Source organism: Mauremys reevesii, linkage group 1, assembly GCF_016161935.1.
Source record: "Mauremys reevesii isolate NIE-2019 linkage group 1, ASM1616193v1, whole genome shotgun sequence".
NCBI classification, from domain to species: Eukaryota; Metazoa; Chordata; order Testudines; family Geoemydidae; genus Mauremys; species Mauremys reevesii.
The window spans coordinates 314,634,410-314,655,710 of record NC_052623.1 but is presented as its reverse complement, the minus strand read 5'-3'; the positions used below and the strand labels follow the sequence as shown (position 1 = coordinate 314,655,710).

General features: G+C 45.2%; 1 protein-coding gene across 2 annotated transcripts in view; it reads left to right on the top strand.

The window, feature by feature from the left end:
- Window positions 1-6,697: 6,697 nt before the first annotated feature.
- The window catches only part of ASZ1 (ankyrin repeat, SAM and basic leucine zipper domain containing 1), a 104,528-nt gene continuing 89,924 nt past the window's right edge, over window positions 6,698-21,301 (top strand). Inside the window, exons 1-3 of one of the 2 annotated variants that reach the window (XM_039508761.1) lie at window positions 6,698-7,003; window positions 10,997-11,096; window positions 19,188-19,310. In XM_039508761.1, coding sequence (XP_039364695.1) covers window positions 6,806-7,003; window positions 10,997-11,096; window positions 19,188-19,310 — 421 coding nt within the window. In that variant the 5' untranslated portion in view covers window positions 6,698-6,805. Of the gene's footprint in view, window positions 7,004-9,995; window positions 10,317-10,996; window positions 11,097-19,187; window positions 19,311-21,301 lie in introns of those variants that run through there. The other variant, XM_039508849.1, reaches the window with a different exon arrangement.

Genomic DNA, 21,301 nt, shown 5'->3' with positions numbered 1-21,301 from the left:
CACAGTGAGTAGATGTAGGTGGAAGAGACAGGAAGAGCATGGCAAACATCTCTTCCTTTTATCATGTCCTTTCTTCCCTCTTCGCTTTGCGCCCCCCCCCCTTTTTCAGAGTCAGGTGAGCACTCAACCCAGGGTTGTGAGTTCAATCCTTGAGGGGGCCATTTAGGGATTTGGGGATTAGTTCAGCTTTGAGCAGCGGGTTGGACTAGATGATCTCTTGAGGTCCCTTCCAACCCTAATAATCTATGATTCCTGAGTCTCTTCAAGCAAGGTTGAGCAAATCCCCTGGTATGGCCTCATGCAGGTGAGTCATTACATTGTAGCTCCCTTGCTGGACAATGGTTGTTGATGGGTTGATTGACACCCCGCCTGGACGTTGGTTACTTTCCTTGATGTTGCCTCTGGGAAGCTAATATCTGACTGATTCCCCCAACTTATAGCATGTTTTAGTGACAACCATACTACACCATTCTTATACTTCATATGCTTTAATGATATACATATATGGGTAGAGAAATGAGTTTTAGCAGATTATAACCTTTCCCCTGATACCTTACAAGGCATGCTTTATACATAAGATCACGATTATATGAAAATGAGGAATATGGGGGTTCCCCAAGGTATAGAATGTCACAGTATGCAAGCACGCCTACTTTACCACACAATCAATAGAAGGCTGGAGATTATCATCAATGCTTATACTAGGTCTTACAGGACTGACTAATAAAAAATGAATAGTTATGTAGAAACACAACCATATCATCATCTAGTAATTGTAACGCTCAGAAGCTCCAAATTCTGCCGTCAGGTATACACATATAACTCCCATTGACTTTAAAGGACTCATTTCATGATTGTATCTTATGTAGTCGTTTTGACTAGTGCAAAATGCTATCCTATCAGAATGGCAGCAGATTACACCCGCTTGGTTCTGATGTAACTGACTACATAAGGTGCAGGGCACCAGTGAATTGGGCCCCTAAGCCTCTGATTTTCAGGGGTGTGTAAGCTGTTGGTCGGGGCTCAACTCTCCGGCTGGCGGGAGGGGAGCCACACCGACTCGCTTCTTGTCCCCTCTAACTGGTGGGACGGCACGAAATCAGGGTTAGCACCGTCTCACGTTCTCAGGCCCTCTGGATCAGGGGGGCTGGGTGACAGCAGTCAGTCTCAATAAGTCCAGGCCCTCTGGAGCAAGGGGGCTGGATAACCACAGTTCAATATGAGCCCAGGCCCTCTGGAGCAAGGGGCTGGGCAACAGCAATCAGTCCCAATAAGCCCAGGACCTCTGGAGCAAGGGGTTGGCCAACAGCAATCAGTCCCAATAAGCCCAGGCCCTCTGGAGCAAGGGGCTGGGTAACAGCAATCAGTCCCAATAAGCCCAGGCCCTCTGGAGCAGGGGCTTGGGTAACAGCAATCAGTCCCAATAAGCCCAGGCCCTCTGGAGCAAGGGGCTGGGCAACAGCAATCAGTCCCAATAGAAGGTTCACAGGTTCAGGTCCTCGGGTAGGGGCTGAACACCAGGCACACAGTCAGTGTAAGCCCAGGCCCTCTGGTCAGGGCGGGGCAACAAACCATAGTCCACAGGACTCAAGTCCTGGGGTCAAGAGCTGGGCAATGACAGCAACTCAGCTTAGTGCAGGCATCTCTGTCTGCGCTGGGGTGAGGGGGAGACTGCCACCCGTGAGTGGGGTGGCAGGGGGGACACAGGCCCACCCACTCCACTGTGTCCCAGCCCGGGGCCCTATTAGCGGCTAGCACTGCCGCTGGTCAGTGGGGTCCTGACCGAAACACACCGACATGGGCACCTCAGTGCCTATAGCCTATCCCCGGGCTATAGTCCATTTCCCCCTCTATGGGTACCTGCTCCTCAGTCGCCGTGAGTTCGGACCAGTCCATCGGCATGGGGTCTGCAGGACCAGGGCTTGGGGGCAGGTCCGGCAACTCCTGCGGGAAGTCCGGCCCGGCTGCCTCCGATGGCTCCTCCGGATAACAGCAGGGCGGAAGCAGCGGCTCCTCCTCGTACCAGGCGCGAGGAAGTCCTAGCGGCTGCTCCGGGTTCCGACCCCGGGGAAGTTCCGCGGGTTCCTCATCGTACCGGGCGCGGGGCAGTGGGGGCCAGTCCGGATCGCCGCCTCGGGTCCTGGAGGGTTCCCAGTCTGGAGCTCCCACCGGCACATCTGCTCGCGGCGGTGGCTGGCTCCTGACTGAGCTCTGGCGTTCTCCTTTTCTACTTCCTGTCCCGCCCCTTGACTTCCGGGGGGCGGGGACAGGAAGTAGTGGCTCAGTCCAGCTGGGCTTCTGGGAGGGAGCGCCCTCTGCTGGGCAGGAGGGGAGCCACACCGACTCGCTACAGGGTGCAACAGGCCTACAGCTCCAACTGAAATCCAGTAAATGCTGAGTCATCAGAACTTCTGAAAATCAAGCCCTTAGATGTTTTAAGGTGGGCATGGAAAACCTGAGACACACATAATCAGTGACCAATTTTAAAAATTTGGCTATCATTTTGGGATAAGCTGCTGCAGAATGATGGGAAAGTAACATTTTTCATTTGGCTTAAGTATTGTCTCGCCAGTTTTCTGCAAATATTTGCAACCCATTAAAACAGCAGAAACAGGACTGCAGTCCAGAGGCGCAGAGAAACAAGATTAAGATCTCTTGGGATGACTGTAGATTATCTTCTTTATCTATATAGTTACATGTAATGCTTTATATGGAAAGAAGATAATTTACAGTCATCTCAAGAGATCTTAATATTTTCCTCTGCCCCTCTAGACTGCAATACTATTTCTAGTTATCCATCACAACCAAATTAAAATGGATTTCTACTGATCATTTTACTCCTCCTTGGCTTTGAATTTTTTTAAAATAACCAATATGTAAAGTCCTTTCCAGGTCCATGTAAACATAAGTTAGCAGCTCTCACACTTTAAAAGGTGCATTGATTTGACCTGATTTTAACCAAAGCACTGAGTGAGTCTTCTGGATACATTTGTTGTTTCTTTCTTTTACACTGTTTATCTTGTAGAAAAAAAAGTTTATAAACACAACTCCCCATTCTTGTTACCAGAACAAAGCATCAAAGCTATGTTTTCCAGGGACCTCACCGTGAGTCAAAGGAATATATTCAGTGAAGAGGACAGAAAAGGAGACATAAATAAATTAAACAGGAAATGTGTGTTTGTATGTATCTTTTTTGTGTGTGTGAGAGAGTGTAATTGTCTGTCTCTCTGAGTGTCAGTCATTGATGTGAAAGAGCAGAAAAAAAGAGTTTATTAGGAGAATGGAAAGAAAAAGTAAGTGGTGTCCTCTTTCAAGGGCAGTCCATTCTCCTGCATTGTACAAGAGTCTCCATCATCTAGTCATCTCTTATCCTCCTGCCATAGGATAGTTGCCTCCTACATCTTCAGCCTTGCAAGAATTAAGCACTAGCTTTAAAGCCAATGAAGAGGTATACTTTCTCATATTTGAAAGTGATTTGGGTGTGCTATAATGGTCTGCTTTTCAGTCTCTCTCTAATACTTTCTGTCCCTGAACAGCAATAGCAGGAAAATCCTGCTCCACTCCTACAGTTCCAGGATGGAGCATCATCTGTGGGGATGGTGCAGGGCAGTCTGGTTAGCATGCAAGAGATGTTAGGAACAGGAGCATACTTGTTACAGATGAAATTTTGGGAGAATTTGACAACTAAACTCTAACAAGCCTATACTGAACACATGCTACCTGGGATGTTTCAAAGGCTCAGAACTTGCCAAATTTAGCTAATTTTTCATGGGCACCGCACATCCCTGACACCAGGGTGACCTCCCAGATTTCAAGTTTCTGCTCCAAAGCATGGAAGCTTTAGAGCTTTTAAAAACTATTCTTACACACAATTCTTTAACTTGGGCAAAATATTTTTCCTAAACTCATTCTTGGAAATGGCTGAACCATTTCCACCCTCAACCCCCACCTTCCCCCCAAAAAATTAATACCCACTTGCATCTGAAGAAGTGGGTATTCACCCACGAAAGCTCATGCTGCAGAACGTCTGTTAGTCTATAAGGTGCCACAGGATTCTTTGTTGCTTTTACAGATCCAGACTAACACGGCTACCCCTCTGATACCCAAAAAATTAGACACTTGGCAAGGAAAATTTCAGCCCAAACAGTTATATTTTGGCAAACTGATAAGTAATTTTAAAAAAAGGTCTTAGAATGGGAAGTATTGGGCAATTATAACTATAGGCATCACTACTTATATTGCCTGTAACACACATGAAAACGTAAGTAGGGCCCTACCAAATTCACAATCCATTTTGGTCAATTTCACAGTCATAGGATTTAATAAATTATAAATTTCATTATTTTAGCTATTTAAATCTGAAATTTCACAGTGTGGTAATTTTAGAGGTCCTCACCCAAAAAGGAGTTGAGGGGTCACAAGGTTATTGTAGGGCAGGTTGCGGTACTGATACCATTACTTCTGTGCTGCTGCTGACAGTGGCACTGCCTTCAGAGCTGGGCAACTGGAGAGTGGCAGTTGTTGGCTGGGAGCCCAGCTCCGAAAGCAAAGCCGCTGCCAGTAGCAGCACAGAAGTAAGGATGGCATGGCATGGTACTGCCACCTTACTTCTGTGCTGCTGCCTGGGCCCTCAGTCAGCAGCCGCCACTCTCCAGCCATCCAGCTCTGAATGACGGCAGCAATGCAGAAGTAAGGGTGGCATGATATAGTATTGCCACCCTTACTTCTGCGCTGCTGCTGGCAGGGCGCTGCCTTCAGAGCTGGGCACCCAACCAGCAGCCGCTGCTCTCCAGCCGCCCAACTCAGAAGGCAGCGCAGAAGTAAGGGTGGCAATATCATGACCCCCCTAAAATAACCTTCTGACCGCCCTGCAACTCCCTTTTGAGTCAGGACCCCCAATTTGAGAAATGCTGGTCTCCCCCATGAAATCTGTATAGTACAAGGTAAAAGCACACAAAAGATCAGATTTCACAGGGGGGAGGGGAGAAAGACCAAATTTCATGGCTATGAATTTGGTAGGGCCTTAAACATACGCATGAAATTGTATCCGCAACCATCTTGGCTAATAGCTATTGATTAACCTGTCCTCCATGAACTTATCTAATTCTTCTTTGAACCCAGTTTACTTTTGGCCTTCACAACATCCCCTGACGAGTTTCACAGTTTGATGGATTGCTGTGTGAAGGACTTCCTTTTTTTTGTTTTAAACCTGCTGCCTATTAATTTCATGAGGCATAGGTGCCAATTCCATGCTCCAGCCCTTGAGCACCCACAGAAAAAAATTAGTGATTGCTTAGCACCCACCAGCAGCTGCCTCCTCCCCCTCCCCCACAGTGCCTCCTGCCTGCCAGCAGACCTGCCCATCAACTCCTCCCCCACTCCCTCCCAGTGCTTCCCATCTACCCCGGATCAGCTGTTCCATGGCATGCAGGACGTGCTGGAAGGAGGAGGAGGTGCGGGCACAGGGCATGCTTGGGGGAGGGGGCAGAACTGTGCAGGAAGAGGCGGGGTGGGAGGAATGGGGCCTGGCAGGGGTGGGGGCCGGGCCTCGCAGGGGTTGAGCACCCCCAAAGCAAGGAGGAAGCCAGCCCCTGTGTCAAGAGGAGCCCCCTGGTTCTTGTGTTATGGGAAGGGGTAGTAACACTTCCTTCATGCCAGTTGTGATTCTGTAGACCTCTACCATATCCTCCCTTAGGCATCTCTTTTCTAAACTGAACAGTTTAATACCTCCTAATACGGAAGAGATTATTTTTAACTCCTCATCATTTTTGTTATCCTTCTCTGTGCTTTTTCCCAATTCTAATAAATCTTTTTTTGAGATGGGGCAACCAGAACTGCACACAGTGTTCAAGTTAGGACCCATCCAGGGATTTATATAGTGGTATTATGATATTTACTGTCTTATTATCTATCCATTTCCTAAAGGTTCCTAACATTAACAAAGTAATGCACAGAACTATAATATTTATTACCTGTACCTATCTTGACAGATTAATAACAGTTGCTGGCTTTTAGAATTCACTTGCAATAAAAAAATCACATGTGATCTTATCTTCATGCTGTAGATGAAGTAAGAAACTAAGTAGCAGGCAGGGCCACATTTTATGACTCACCAAGTGCATTTGGCCTTTGGCCCACAGGTAGTGCACACTGCTACTAGATTTAGGGCCAAATTCTTCACTCCTTACCCAACCAAATCTCACACGGACATCAAGGAAAGGAATGTGGGATTGGGTTCCTAATTTGTTTTGTAAACAGAGATTTGTGAATTTAGTGATGGTAAAAGGAGACCATAAGGGTGACTCCTCAGCACTCCTTTCTATGCTACTGTGGTGTTACTTCAAAGTTTTCCACCCAGGACAACCCTTGTTCTGAGAGCAGTAGAAATCACTGACTATGGGGTTTATACTTTAGTCCCATCCTGTAAGTAGCAGCCATCACATTTCGGGGAGGGGGGGGGGGGACAAGAGGGTCAGATCTGTCCCAGAAGCACTAGCTGAGAACACCCGTTCCTATTGAAATTAATGGGACCTTGTTCAGGGGCCCAGATAGGGCCCTTCCTGCGGGATTTATGCTGCCTTAATTAAAATCCCAAACCCTGACATGACTCATAAACTGGCAACGTCCAGCCCCGCCCGCGGGGTCCCACGGCCCTGCCTGCAGGTCCCTCCGCCTCGCCCGCAGGCTTCCTCCCACAGCCCGGTCTCCCTGCCCCGCCCGGGCAGGGGCGTGGAGAACACGCCCTCGCACAGTCCCCCGGGCCCCGCCGCAGAGCCACGTGCCCCGCAGCGGCTTCCCACCGGAGATGGTTTCCCGCGCTGGCGGCGGGGAGTGGAAACGAGGCTGGGGCGCCGGGGCCCGGGTGCGCAGTGCGGGTGCGCGGCCGGCGGCAGCAGAGGCCATGCCGGGGGCTTCCCGCTCGCTGGCGGTGGCCGGGGGAGGCGAGAGCAGCGACAGCGACGAGGACCGCTGGGTGATCGGGTTCGTGCAGCACGAGCCGCAGGTGGGGGCGGCCGCGGGCTCCCGCCGCTCTGCCCAGCGGGCGGTGGTGCTGGGGCCGGGCTGGGTGCCGAGCTCCGCGGCGGGGCTGGGTTGCGGGGCGGTCCAGAGCGCTTCCCTGCTTGGCCCGCGTGCTCGGCGCTCATCGGTTGGGCCTGGGGTTGCCAACTTCTTCATTGCAGAAAACTGAACCCCCTTCACCCCCACCCCTTCCCCGAGGCTCTGCCTCTACTCACTCCATCCCCCCCCCCTCCTCACTTGGTCTCCACCACCCACCCACTCATTTTCACTGGGCTGGGGCAGGGGGTTCAGGTGTGGGAGGGGGGTGAGGTCTCTAGCTGGGGCTGCAGGCTCATGGGTAGGGCCAGGGATGGCACTTACCTCAGGTGGCTCCTGGAAGTGGCCCATGTGTCCCTGCAGTCCCCTAGGCTGGGGGTGGGCAAACTTTTTAGCCTGAGGGCCACAGCTGGGAATTGAAATTGTATGGCGGGCCATGAATGCTCACAAAATTGGGGGCTCCAGGGTGGGGAGCGAGAAATGAGTTCAGGGTGAGGGAGGGGGCTCTAGGCTGGGGAAGGGGGTTGGAGTGTGGGAAGGGATGCAGGCTCTGACTGGGGGTGCGGGCTTGGGGGTGGGGATGAGGGGTTTGAGGTGCAGGAGGGTGCTCTGGGTTGGGATTGAGGGGTTTGGAGGGCAGGAGGGGGATCAGGGCTGGGGCAGGGAGGTTGGGATGTGGCAAGTGGTGCAGGCTCCGAGTGGTGATTACCTCAAGCAGCTCCCGGAAGCAGTGGCATGTCCCTTCTCCAGCTCCTACACAGAGGCGCGGCTAGGCGGCTCTGCATGCTGCCCCATCCACAGGCACCACCCCTGTAGCTCCCATTGGAGTGTGTAGGAGCTGGAGCGGGGCCAGGCCGTGGCTTATAGAAGTTGCGTGAAGTGGCCCCCAACCTTGCGCCCCAGCTGGAGCACCAGGGTGGGGCCTTGCTGTGGCTTCCAGGAGCCACATGGTGCGGCCCCCGACCTTGCGCCCCGGCTGGAGCACCAGAGTGGGGCAAGCCCCAGATCCCGCTCCCCAGTGGGAGCTTGCGGGCCATCTTAAAACGACTGTAGTTTGCCCACCCCTGCCCTAGGTGCAGGGTTGGCCGGGGGCTCTGCATGCTATCCTTGCCTGCAGGTGTTGCCCTTGCAGCTCCTATGGGCCGTGGTTCCCAGCCAAGTGGACCTATGGAGGCAGTGCTCAGGGCGGGGGCAACACATAGAGTATCCCTGGCTCCCCTGCACCGAGGGGCCACAGGGACATGCAGGCAGCTTCCGGAAGCTGTGTGGAGTCAGGGCAGATAGGGAAACTGCCTTAGGCCCACTGCACTGCCGACTGGACTTTTAACAGCCCAGTCAGCGGTGCTGACTGGAGCTGCCAGGGTCCCTTTTCGACTGGGTATTCTGTTGAAAACCGGACGCCTGGCAACCTAGTGAGCTGTACCGCTGCTGCACACGTGGCTCGCTGGGTGTGATGTGAGCCTTGCTTTGATATAGAGTCCTACCGTGGTACCAACTCTGGGAGCACCCCGAGCAGCCACGGCTTCCCATGCGTGGCCTGTGCTGATCCAGCAAAGCCCATAAGTCATCCACCCTCTGGGTCACAGCCTTCTGTCAATGGGGATGTGGCTGAGGATGTTCTCCTCCCACCCCCCGCATTTCTGCCTTGTTTGTACTTTATTTGTACATGGCTTTAGAAGTGCAGCGTGCAGTATAGCTAAGTGTTAAATACTGTCACAACCTTATACTGAATCCACACAAAAGTTTCCAATTGACTTAGTGACCGTGGGACGTTTTAAGATAATACAAAAAAAATCTTATTTCTGTTTTAGAGTATTAGGTATTCATAAGAAATATAACTTCTGCTACCTTCTTATTTCTAATTTTGTTTTTATTTAAATAAAGTGTAAATTGTTCATGTACCAAAATGATTTTAGGAGCAGCCAGGACATATCACTGTATTGACAAACGTGTTTGTAATGATGTGGAAGAAAAATTCCACTCAATTAAATCAGTTTTGCCTTGGAGTTTCACCACAGTTGAACTGAATATTATAGTTCTGGGGTCTTGAAGGCTTCTGGCTGCTCCTAGCAAATTGGTATTTTTAAGATTCCTGTGTTTTACAGGATTCAGACTTAAAGTTCAAATCTACTCCGAAAAGGGACTTTGTCACATTAATTTCAGTGAGGCATCTGCTTAAGTACTTTGAATAGGCATGGAAATAAGCACCTGCCTAAATGCTTTGGTGAACTGGGTCCATTTTCAGGATTCAGTAAATATTTTGAATGAACAAATTGCTAATCTGTGAGCTACTGATGTGAGTTTCTGGACCAGTGGTTCTCAAACTTGGGCTGCCGCTTGTTGAGGGAAAGCCCCTGCTGTCCGCAGGTTTGGCCAATTGCGGTTCGCCGCTCCAGGCCAATGGGAGCTGCAGGAAGCGGCACGGGATGAGGGACATGCTGGCCGCCCTTCCTGCAGCCCCCGATTGGCCGAACCTGCGGATAAGATCAGTGTTTATTTTTAAGCATTCTTTTTTCTGTTTTTATCTATTTAAATGTTCAGTTGTTGGGATTACCTATCTGGAAATTTTGATTAGTATTATTATTATTGGAAATATTTTTCGTTGGTTTGTGTATATGGTGAAATCAACATTTACCAATAAATATCTAATCCTTCCAAGCCTAATTATCAGGTCATACTATGTTTCTTAATAAGGAATAATGAATGTTAGAAAACTGGGAAATGCAGAGTTTAGGTGACACTTATCACATGCTGTGACTGGAAACAAACAATAACGAAATATTCATGATTCCACCCCACCCCAGTATTCTGCCAGCACTTCCAGTAATAGATTTGTGATAAAAAACTGCTTTAATTATATCTATGCAACCACATTGGCCTTGGATTCTGTTGTGTATGCAAGTGTAACTGACAGCATAAGGCTAGGCTTGCATGCGTGTGACAGGGTGTACGAGCCCCACATGGCAGAGACAATGGTAAAGGGGTTGCTCTGGACACAGGAAGCCATGCCCCCTCACCCCTGCTGGGGAGGGAGGGCTCAAAAGGCAGCACTCAGCTCAGTTTGGGCTGACTGAGCAGAAGAGCAGATGGGTCTACAGTCTCCTGCAGAGAAGCCACTGAGATTCCCAAAGGCTGGAACCAGGCCTTATGGTCAAACCGCCACAGACTTTTCAGCCACAGGGGCTGTGGACGCTGAACCACCACAGACAAGAACCCCAAAGGGGACCACAAGACAGATCTTCAGATGATCTAAAGCCGGGGTAGGAAATGGCCCAGGGACTAGGCATGGGGCGCCTGTCTCCTAGCTTGTGCAATGTAAATTATTGTTTCTTTGGGCTCTGGGTTGGAACCCAGTGGAGTAGGGAAGGCCTGAGTTCCTCTATCCTTGGCTGCTGACTCTCGCTATTGGGTGACATAGCTGCTGAATCCCGCCACTGGGCTCCACAGTCAGGAGTATTGTCGCAAGGTGGTATTGCCAGACTTGGACTCAGTCCCTTTTGAGAATGGGTAGCCTTGCTATAGGAACTATCAGTTCTGTTGTGCAAGCAAGAAAATAAATCTACCTCTCCACAAGCTGTGTTGGTTCGTAAAAATCTCATTTTTTAATAATGTAAGCCAGTTTGGTGGAATGTGCTAGGAGAGCAGATCTATTGAGTAAAAAAGTGCCATTTTTACAGGCACATGTATTTCACTGTAGAACTGTATGTAAATTATTTTCCTTTCTATGCTGTAACTTTCTCTTGCATTGTCCTTATCAGTAAGTTATAGTAGAACCTAAACAAATCCTGGCAATTATTCAGACCAAGATAAAGGAAAGAAAACAATGATTTTTCTTCTACTTCCTTCCCCAGCATGCCTTCAAAAGCATGTTGAAAGTTGAGTAGAAAAAATGTTTATTATGAAGTAACCTGGCTCTGATTTTATTTTTTTGCCTGTTTAGCAATTTAGTAAAACATTACGGTTACAAGACAAGGATGAAACATTAAAGAAAGCTTTGACTTCTGGGGATGTGTCCATGATTGAAGAACTTTTAAATTCAGGTGAGAAAAGTGGATTGTAAACTCAACTCAAATGTATTGAATTTGGGAAAATGAGAAATTTAGAAGGCCTTCTAAATTTCTCATGTCAAAGGAGTATTGCTAAGCCTGTGTAGGTGTAATCAAACATTTGTAAAACAGTATAGACTCTATATTTATTCAAAATGTAATTACAGAATCACTATCTCTTTATGAGTGGGTCACCATCCAGCATTGCCATAAAGTCATTAGTTTGCCAGGAATAACATTGTGTACCATAGCTCAGATGTTCAGGGTTCTTGATTCATTGGTAAGGTTTTCTTTCAGATGGAATATACTAAGCATGCTGTATAGTATCCTCTACTTCCTTACATTTTGTTATCACTATATTTTAAAAAGAGAATACTAGGTTTGCAAACAATGTATTGTCAATTTGCGTGTGTGGGGAGGTGCTAAATTGAGGGTGGGAATTCAGTGGTTCTTGCTTTTCAGTTTTTTTATACACCTCTACCCTGATATAACGCGACCTGATATAACATGAATTCGGATATAACATGGTAAAGCAGTGCTCTGGGGGTGGGGGCTACACACTCCGACGGATCAAAGCAAGTTCAATATAACATGGTTTCACCTATAACTCAGTAAAATTTTTTGGCTCCCGAGGACAGCGTTATATCAGGGTAGAGATGTACCTATCCTGATTGGAAATTGCGCGCACACACACACACTCACCAGCATGATTGTGCCTGTGGTCAGGGCTGCACCAGCAAACCAAGTATGTGCTAGGGGTGCCATTTCGGACACCTTTTTTTGGCTTGGGGTGGCAAAAAGCCTAGAGCTGGCCCTGCCTGCGGTCTGCCTCTTGGTCTGTCCTGGCAACAGTAATTTCAGATTGCTAGATTGTCTGATCTTTAATCAACTTGTGTGATGTTTTTCACTCTTACAAATTTGGCTTAAAAATACTAGTTTGATTTTTTCAAATGGCTTCCTCGCTTAGAAAACATTTCCATTAACCCAGTATTCAGGTATTGCATCCTTTATTGCAGTATCCAGGGCAGTTAGAGTGGTCAGTCATGAGCAGGGCCGGCTCCAGACACCAGCTCAGCAAGCAGGTGCTTGGGACGGCCAAGGGGAAGGGATGGCACTTTGAGCTCTTCCCTGGCAATTCGGTGGCGGATTCTTCGGTCCCTCTCAGAGGGAAGAACCGGCCACCGAATTGCAGCTGAAGAAGAAAGCGGCGCGGTGGACCTGCTGCCAATCGCGATCGCGGCTTTTTTTTTTTTTTTCCTGCCACTTGGGGCGGCAAAAACCCTGGAGCCAGCCCTGGTCATGAGCTACACAGATAAATTAACCTGCCTCATGGTGATCTTCAGAAAATTGTGTTTCAACAGAAAACTGGAGTATAGCACCAAAGAGTATCTGTTCTGAGAAAATTAGTATAATTTCTGGAAACTTGTTGGCAAACTCAAGGGTTTTTTCAGATATTAAACTGAGTGATGTATCTTCTGAAAATAAAAACTGCCAATTTCTTGACCACAGTATTGCATTCATTTTAAGTAAAAACACTATTATGGCAAAATTGGTTGTTTAAGAGGGTGAAGCAAATTAACATCACTTTGAATTCAATGTTTGTGATCTCATACTTTGTATCAAAGCTTTCTTTGTTGATAGGTGGAGCTAATTGTGAGTGGTGCCTATATAGTTAGCATTGCCTAATGATTGACATTATAAGCCTCTGTTTTTAGTGGCTTATAACTTTGGCAAACTTTAACCATTCAGTCTGAAATTTTCGATGTTGCTGTCTGCCACAGGCAGAATTCTTTTTTGAATTTTTTTAGCAAAAATGGTATGGCTGTTTCTGAGAATGGGTTCAATGAGAGGTGGGGAAGCAGTCTGGACAATGTTAAATTTGTTCATCAGTTTCTTTGAAGAGCTATAGTATAGGCGCAGTAATTCAATTTGATGAGGAGTTGGTTCCGGGGTCATAGAGGTAACTTTGTTGATCCAACCAGATTTGCTCAGTAGAACTTGTTAGAGGCATATTCCCAAGGTACAGCTTGAGGAGAGAAGTGGAGGAAAGACAGCTTTGAGCCAAGTTCTGTGCCACTGCAGTCTATGTCACAAACTAGAGCAGCCCATGAGAAATTACATATAATCTAATGTTAATTTTGCCTCAGAAGTAAATTTGGCAAAGTGATGGAGAATCCACCCAAAGGTTTTTGGAGGTGTTGCTGTAACATAGGAGTGAAGGAAACTCTGTGGCTATCACATTGTCATAGTGTAGGGTAAAATTCTGTGTTGGTGGGGGAAGTGAGTAGATAAGGGAACAGGCAATCTAATAGATCTTTATCTTTTATGTAAAGTGCATTTTTTCATTTTGATGCGGTTGACTGCATAGATGCTACAGAGAACGTTGCCTTAGAAATGTATGTAAATAGGGTGAATAAAAAAGTGTGTAAATACAGTGTCAACATCCAACTTGGGGTATTAAGAGAGAGAATTAGCTCTGTTTCTTCTGTCCTCAGAACAGTTCTTGAGCCTATACTTGATTCCTTGGGTACTGCCAAGAAGAAAAAAAAGGTCTTAAAGTAGCATCTTTTGAGAACTTCAAAATTAGGCCTTTATCATCACAATTTATTTCAAATCAGTTTCTTTTCATGAGACTTAGACCACAGACTTGAGTGGTCTTTATAATTCCTATTTGCCCCATTTTCTCTCACATCCACAAAGATGGAAAATATTGATTGCGGTGCCACCCCTGCAGTGACCAATAAGGCTAAAATCTCAGAGTAAATTCAGTTTTTAATAATGTCTTCTGTACTTCAACAGTGAAGACTTACTGAGTCCAAAAATTCTTTTTAGACCTGGGCTAGATCTTGGTGTTTCTGCATTGCTGCTGAGAGAGAAATTACGTGCAGAAATAGTAATTAACATCTGGTTATATCTAAGAGCCACACTGCACATTGACAGAGTATGCAGGGATATGATTGTTTGAGGACTGTTGCTCTCCCAGAGAAATAAGTCATATAAATCCACCAGTGACTTGCATCTTTGAATTCTTATAGGACAAATTAACTGAGTCTGAATATGAACAGATTGTGTGCTAAAGTTTATTTTAGGAATGGGCCAAACAAATCTGTCTGTACATCATTTTGATTTCAATAGGTGTCAAGTAACTTGAATCTGTTGGGGATAAGAGTCCGTACGTGGAACTTGACCTTAGTTCTTCAAGCATTACCTCATTCACATTTAGAACGTCAGATCTCATTTTCTGTCTACAAAAGTAGCTTTCCTATTGATAGTAACATAAGTCAACGGAATATTTGGACAAAATGCTACTAGAGGAGCCGTGTACTCTACTGTTAACAGAGATAAGGAAGGTACTTTTATGCCAAGTGTTGCCTGTGGAGGTGAATCACAGATCTTTATCTTTATATTGCTAGAATCCAGCTAGTTAAAGAAAAACCTCTGGCACAACCTGGACATAACAAGCACTAAAAACAATTGCATTAAAAGGGCAAAGGAAATGTTTTGTTTTGTACCTGAGTTGCAAGTTGGATGAGAAATTGTGTACATATAGCATAAAAAGTGGGATGTCTTTGTTTTCCATAAGAAGGATCCCTAGAGTACACAGCAGTCTAGAGAGAGGAGCTATTGAGGCCATGTGGATTAAAGCCTACAGCATTTTCTAGGGCAGGGGTGGCCAACCTGTGGCTCCGGAGCCACATGTGGCTCTTCAGAAATTAATATGCGGCTCCTTGTTTAGGCACCGATTCTGGGGCTGGAGCTACAGGCACCAACTTTCCAATGTGCCGGGGGGCGGAGGGGTGTGCTCACTGCTCAACCCCCTGGCTCTGCCACAGGCCCTGCCACAGGCCGTGGCCCTACTCCACCCCTTCCTGCCCCCTCCCCTGAGCCTGCTGTGTCCGCGCTCCTTTCCCCTCCCCCCCAGAGCCTCCTGCATGCCAGGAAACAGCTGATCGGGAGGGGGAGGTGCTGATTGGCAGGGCTGCCATTGGGTGGGAGGCGCTGGGAGAGGAGTGGGAGAGCTGATGTGGGGTTGCTGACGTATTACTGTGACTCTTTGGCAATGTACATTGGTAAATTATGGCTCCTTCTCAGGCTCAGGTTGGCCACCCCTGTTCTAGGGAGTGGCCCTTAAAGTTGTCCCTGGCTTCCTTCAGGAGGCGCACAGCAGCAGGAACAGCTGTGAGGTGCTACGGATGGCCCACCTTTCCTTCTTTAGGAGTCAGTAGTTCTAACTCTCTCAGCTGTTTTGTATGGTTAAAAGATTGACTTGTGGGTAACTTTGTGGAGGATAACATGATAAAAGTTTGCTAATGAGTATGGGTTAATTATATGTAAGCATTTAATAGCTATATTAAATCGGGCTGCAGTGTGTGAGAGGACTAGAGGATATGGGTCTAAAAATGAATATTAAAAGGAGAAAACATTGCAGAAGCCACAGACTCCTTATGTGCACTCATCCCTTCTCTCTCTGCTTCTTGCATGCTAGTCTCCATTCTTTATATATATATCTATATATATATCTATATCTTCTGAGAAGGATTAGTTTGATTCTTTGTAGGGTACCTTGCACAGTATTGAATGCTGTAAAACAAATCTCATCATTGGCTGTTAAACACCCTTCTTATCATGGTGATAGCAATATATAGGACAGACAAACCACATGACCAAGCTATTATAATATATAAAGCAGCAACATGGTCAGACCTGCAGTACTCAGCAGAGACAGCATTTGGCTGGAGATTTTGGCATGCTGTAGTTCCCAGTAAAACCAAGAGTTGAGTCTAAAGGGACTTAAGTCACTGCAGAGGGATGAGAGACTTCATGTCATTTTCCACTAGGAGAATGTAGACTTTACCTTAAATATAGACTGTACCGCACTCATGTGTAGTTGTAGTGGACTGCTAGTCACATTTCTGCAACAAGTTTTGACATTCCTTCTAGTGGCTAAAGCTGTGTGTATTGTTGTTTTTCCTACATTTCTTTTTCCCTGGTATTGCCATCCCAGCCTCTCTTGATGTTTCTCTTCCTCCTACCCCCAATTGCCTGTTTCCTTACCAAACTTTTGTCGTGCCACCTTTCTGTCTTGCTCAGCTTCCATTCTGTTTATCTCTTGGTTAAGTTTCATTGTCTAGCTCTAGCCAGTGATACATACAGTGGAGTGAGGCAGGAGGGACCGAGGTAGAAAACTAGAAGAATTTAAACTGTAAATAAATGCTAGTCTTCAAAATACTTGTTTTAGTTGCCTTGTAAGAATTGTGAGTTTGGCCTCAAAGAAAGTGAACCCTGCCACTATTCTTGATAGCCATCTTGCAGTCCACTGTACATGCAGATACTTTCCATAATGGTAGGTAAATTTAAAATATTTATTTAATGGAGCCGCAGAATATCATGCCATTAGACGTGGTGTTTGGTTGTTCTTTTATATTGCAGTATAAAAAGGCCCTATCAGGATCCAGTTGTGCTAGCAGCACAAAGATATGAAGACACAGTCCTTGCTGTAAAGAGCTTATTCCAATTTGAAACAAGATATGAGTGAAACAGTGATATGGAAGGGATCTGGAAGGTGATAAGATTGCTTGGTTACATGGGCCAGCTGTGTGCACAGGTGTATTATTAAGGAGAACCAATATAGCTGACTATCCCTGGATACATACTCGAATGGCTTGCCCAAGCTGCTGCTGCTGCTGTCACGGCCACAGTTGTTATTTTTGGGCACTAACTCAAGCAGAACTAGCACGTGTATGTCTACTTGTACTGGGAATTACATCTCCTAGCTGCTGTGTAGACATACCTTCTGAGTTAAAAGTGCTGCCAAGATCTAAACATGCTTTTTGTTAATAGTGTACAGCAGTGGTCCCTAACCTTTTCGTCTGGCAGGCGCCAGACGAAGGACCGTGGCGGCGCTGGAGCATCAGCCGAAATGCCACTGAATTTCTGCGGTATTTCGGCATCGCTGCCTCTCGATGACGTCGCTTGTTGGCAGCAAGCGGCGTCATCAAGAGGCGGCGACGCTGAAATGCCACTGAAATTCGGCGGCATTTCGGCAGATGCTCCACTGCCGGCCAGGACGCGGGCACATTTAGATGCACCCGCGGGCATCGCGTTGGGGACCCCTGGTGTACAGTATCTTGAAACCAATCCTCATTTTTCATTCCTGGTGCCCCCATGTACCTCTCATCCTCTTTTCTTTCTGTCTCTGGTAGAAGCATGAAACAATTTGCCATCAAGATTACAAGATTCACTGTTGTTACCCTTCTAATAGTATGCTTCGAGCATCTTGGCTCTTCATAATCTAGGTCTAATTCAGCATTCACATTAGATCTCAATCCCAGCCATATTTCCTTACTTTTCCTAATGGGTTACTGTGACTGTTGTAGGCTTCCAAACTGGCTTCACTTTCTTTGACTTGTGTAATTCCATACAGCAATTGTCCAGTTTTTTGTTTCTTTTTCTGGGAGTCTGGAAATGGTCTGTTCCTCATGCAGCTGTTAGATACTGGTAGCTTTGTCCCAAGACGTCTGTTACGAGTTTTTCTCTTCTCTCTCTACTCTCTAGCTACCTTCATGGCAAATCAAAGCTTCCCTGCAGTGGCTGTACTGTAAGGTGTACCATGAGGTGGCTCATTCAAAGTGGTATAAGTTTCTGCACCCCCGACAGATTTGTCTTGCACCCAGTGGCAAGTCCCTTGTTTCTGTGCCACCTTTCACCATTTCCAGAAAGGGAAAGACCTCCACACAAGAGGACATGTCCTTCCTTGGCCAGACACTGAACTGGTAGTGCCTCCCTCACTTAAAAAAGCCTGGCACTACTGCTGATTCAGAGGGTACAGACATGAAGAGGTTGATAGTCCCTGGTGGTGTTGATCTTAACACTTCCCATATTAGGTAATTTAATTCTGCTTTTTGAGATGGTGGTGAGGGAAGACTGACCAGCTATGTCCTTTCCTTCTTACGCCACCCTACAATACAAGTTTCAGCACTGGGGTTTGAGCATTCCCACTCCCTTCCTAATTCTTCTTGGGGTTTGAAAATTACTTTTTGAGGAATTATTCTCTTGCATCTTATTTTTAAAATATTTTTCTGGGGCACTTTTAAATCTTTTGTTGATCATTTTATATTATGTTTGTCTTGAGAGCTTCTCCTGGACAGTTGCAAGACCTGACTGGAATGTCAAGAAGGTAGCATTTCAGTTTTTTAGGACATGATATGTAGTAGCCGGATACAGGGCCTGGTATGTGCTTTGCCCAGCTCCCCTCCAGGGTCAAAATCTTAAATAGGGAAGTAACACAAGTCTTATGCTAAGAAGCAAAGACTGAACAGTCAGAAACTTGCATAAATGATGGTTTTAGAGAAGCAGAATTACAGTTGGGTAATATTTTTCTCTTGTGCATGGGAAATCATTAGTCTAGAACCACGTCTGGGTGTTGTGGTTAAGTCTTGGTTTTTTCCTCTAAAGACATTTAATTAGGTAGTACTAAACGTTAAGGTAGCTTATGCTAAAGCAAACGCAGACAGAGGTCAGAGGGAGCCGGTGTAGGGGCATTCTAAATCACGAAAACCCCAGCAACCAGCTAGGGTGGAATTACTTGCTCCTCTCACTGTCGCTAGACACAGCCTACTTCCTGTTTGGTGATCTCCCACACAAAGTCCAATTCATAAGGCAAAACCAAAAGTCATCATCTTTTTTTATTATCAGTGGGAATCACTGCATTATTTATGCGGAGAAGATAAATCTGGGCACAGCTATAATAATTAATAACTTTGCTGCAATTGTGTGTTGCTAGCCTTTCTAAAATCTTTTTGTCTCTGGGATTGTGTTTGAAAGTTACGGTGGTTTTGTTTTGTTGGGTTAAGAATCAGGCTTCTTGATATTCAGTTGTGGAATTTGTTTCCAGAGTTCCAAGCAGAGAGGGAGTCTTTTAATTGATCAAAGAAAATAAAAGTATGGAACAAAGCATTTTCTCTCCCTAGGAATAGATAGAAACACATTAGAGAAAACAGTTAAATATTTACATTTACTGTGTATATTGGAGTTGGCGTTATAAAATACATATTTACCTTTGTAATTTTTTTAACGTTTTGACAGGTGTGAACGTAGAATCTAGTTTTCAGTTTGGATGGACTCCCCTGATGTATGCTGCTAGTGTTGCTCATGTGGAATTAGTTCGTATCCTACTGGACAGAGGTGCTAATGCAAGCTTTGATAAGGGTAAGATACTTGTGAATCAAATTAAAAGTTACAGTTGATTCTGACTAGTACACTTTATCCTATTTATGTCATCTCTTAAATATTCAGGAAAAAAGAAACGGTCACAATCAAGTAGACTAGGTCTTAAACTTGGCTTCATAATCTGGAGACTGTAATCAAGATTGTAGAAAAATTTTAAAATAGTCTACCACACTATCACTCTCAAAATTTTGGGTTTAGTTTTGTTTAAACAAACCGTAATGTATTGTGCTCCCCTCAACTAATTCTACAGTAAACACAAGTTAAATTGTATTGCTAGAACTGTGCTGACCTCAGTTACTGCCTTTTTGCTTAAACCCTGTAAGAAATGGAGTGGGGGGGGGATATTTTGCCCAAATTACAGGATACTGTTGTGTAATTAAATTATTTAATTAATTTATTAAATATGTATATTATGGCAATACCCAGAGCCACCTATTAGGATTGGGCCCCTGTTGTGTTAAATGCTTTACAAATGTTTGAAGACCGGGTCTCCTCCCGAAAGAGCTCTATAGTTTAACTTCTAATAGAAATGCTCTCCTCTCCCTTCTAAAGATAATGATCCCACAATTTACATCAATTCATTTCTCCCACTTTCCATCTGGCTGCATAGGTCAAAATGTCTCCTCTCAGTTGCTTGCAAGTCCCACAGGAGTAGTGATCATCTGTACAATGTAAATAAATGTGCATTCATTGTTTTCACTTTTCTAAAAATGCAGCAAAGTATTCCAGTAAAATGAAGGTTGTCAAATTTTAACTCCATGAAAAGGGAACAGGTTTTTTTTTTAATCTTGTCAGTTTCAAAGAGCAAGCTCAATATACGGTAATCTCAAATACTACATTTGTCTGTGAGTTCCTCTGTCAATTTTTGTGGTCTCGTAATCACATTTTTGTATTTTAAGGTGTTTTTTCCCCTTCTCTCTTGCTATGTGGAAGACCCACCCAAGTGAAGGGATACTGACTTGATTATACAGGGGAAGCTGTCTATACACACAGCACTGTCACATGTACAAAGTAATCTATTTAAAAAATAGAGAGGCTATAATATCTTTGTTATAGTAATTATAGCTATTTCTTGCAGTGAAAGCAGATAGTCTGACAGAAATGTGACATTTAAGATGATGGTTTCACTTCAGCATTGCAATGTTTTTCAGTATAGCTCTGCTGTGTAAATTTGGGCCTTGCCACATACTACAAAGGGCCTTAATTACATACTGCATTATTGGTAGTCCAGGGTTCCAGAAGCTTTATCAAAGTTGGTTAGTGCTTTCTTCAGTGCCTTTTAGAAAGAAGCAGCCACAGCAGAGGGAGTGGGGAAAGAAAAATAAAGCAGAAAAGATGGATCAGTGGACAGCAACAGTTAAAGAAAAACTGCTCAAAAATTTACCCTTACCCTTACCACTGTATTACCCTGTATTAGCACCCTGTATTACCATTACCAGACTAAATAGAAATATTGTAGAAAAATTGTACAGTACAGGTAAATATCTAAACATCTAAAAATTGAATAATTAGTGGTACATAATATAAATTAGGTTTCTAAATTAATTTTGGAGACAAATTAATCTGGAGTAATCTGAAATTTAGATGATGAAAGTTTACGTAATCTTGAGATATATAATATAACAATTTCCCAAGTATATAGAAAAAATTGATAATTACTGTATACTCAGTGCTGGTCCTTTCTAAGAAACAGGCTCTAATCTGTTTTTAAGTGGCTTTGTTTGCTAGTCAATATGAAATCTTACAAAACAGCACATTTTCTTACCTTGATGGAAGTCAGAATTAAGACATTTCTACATTGTAGAAGACAGCAACGTGTTGGACTCTTAAAGACTTTTTTTTTCTTGGCAGTAATGTATTTCAGCTATTATATCAATGAAGAAAGTTTTCAAAAATATCCTCTGTGTGCTTTCTATCTTGTTTTAAACCGAACTTCCTTTTTTAAGTAATTGAACTCGGATGAATTTCAG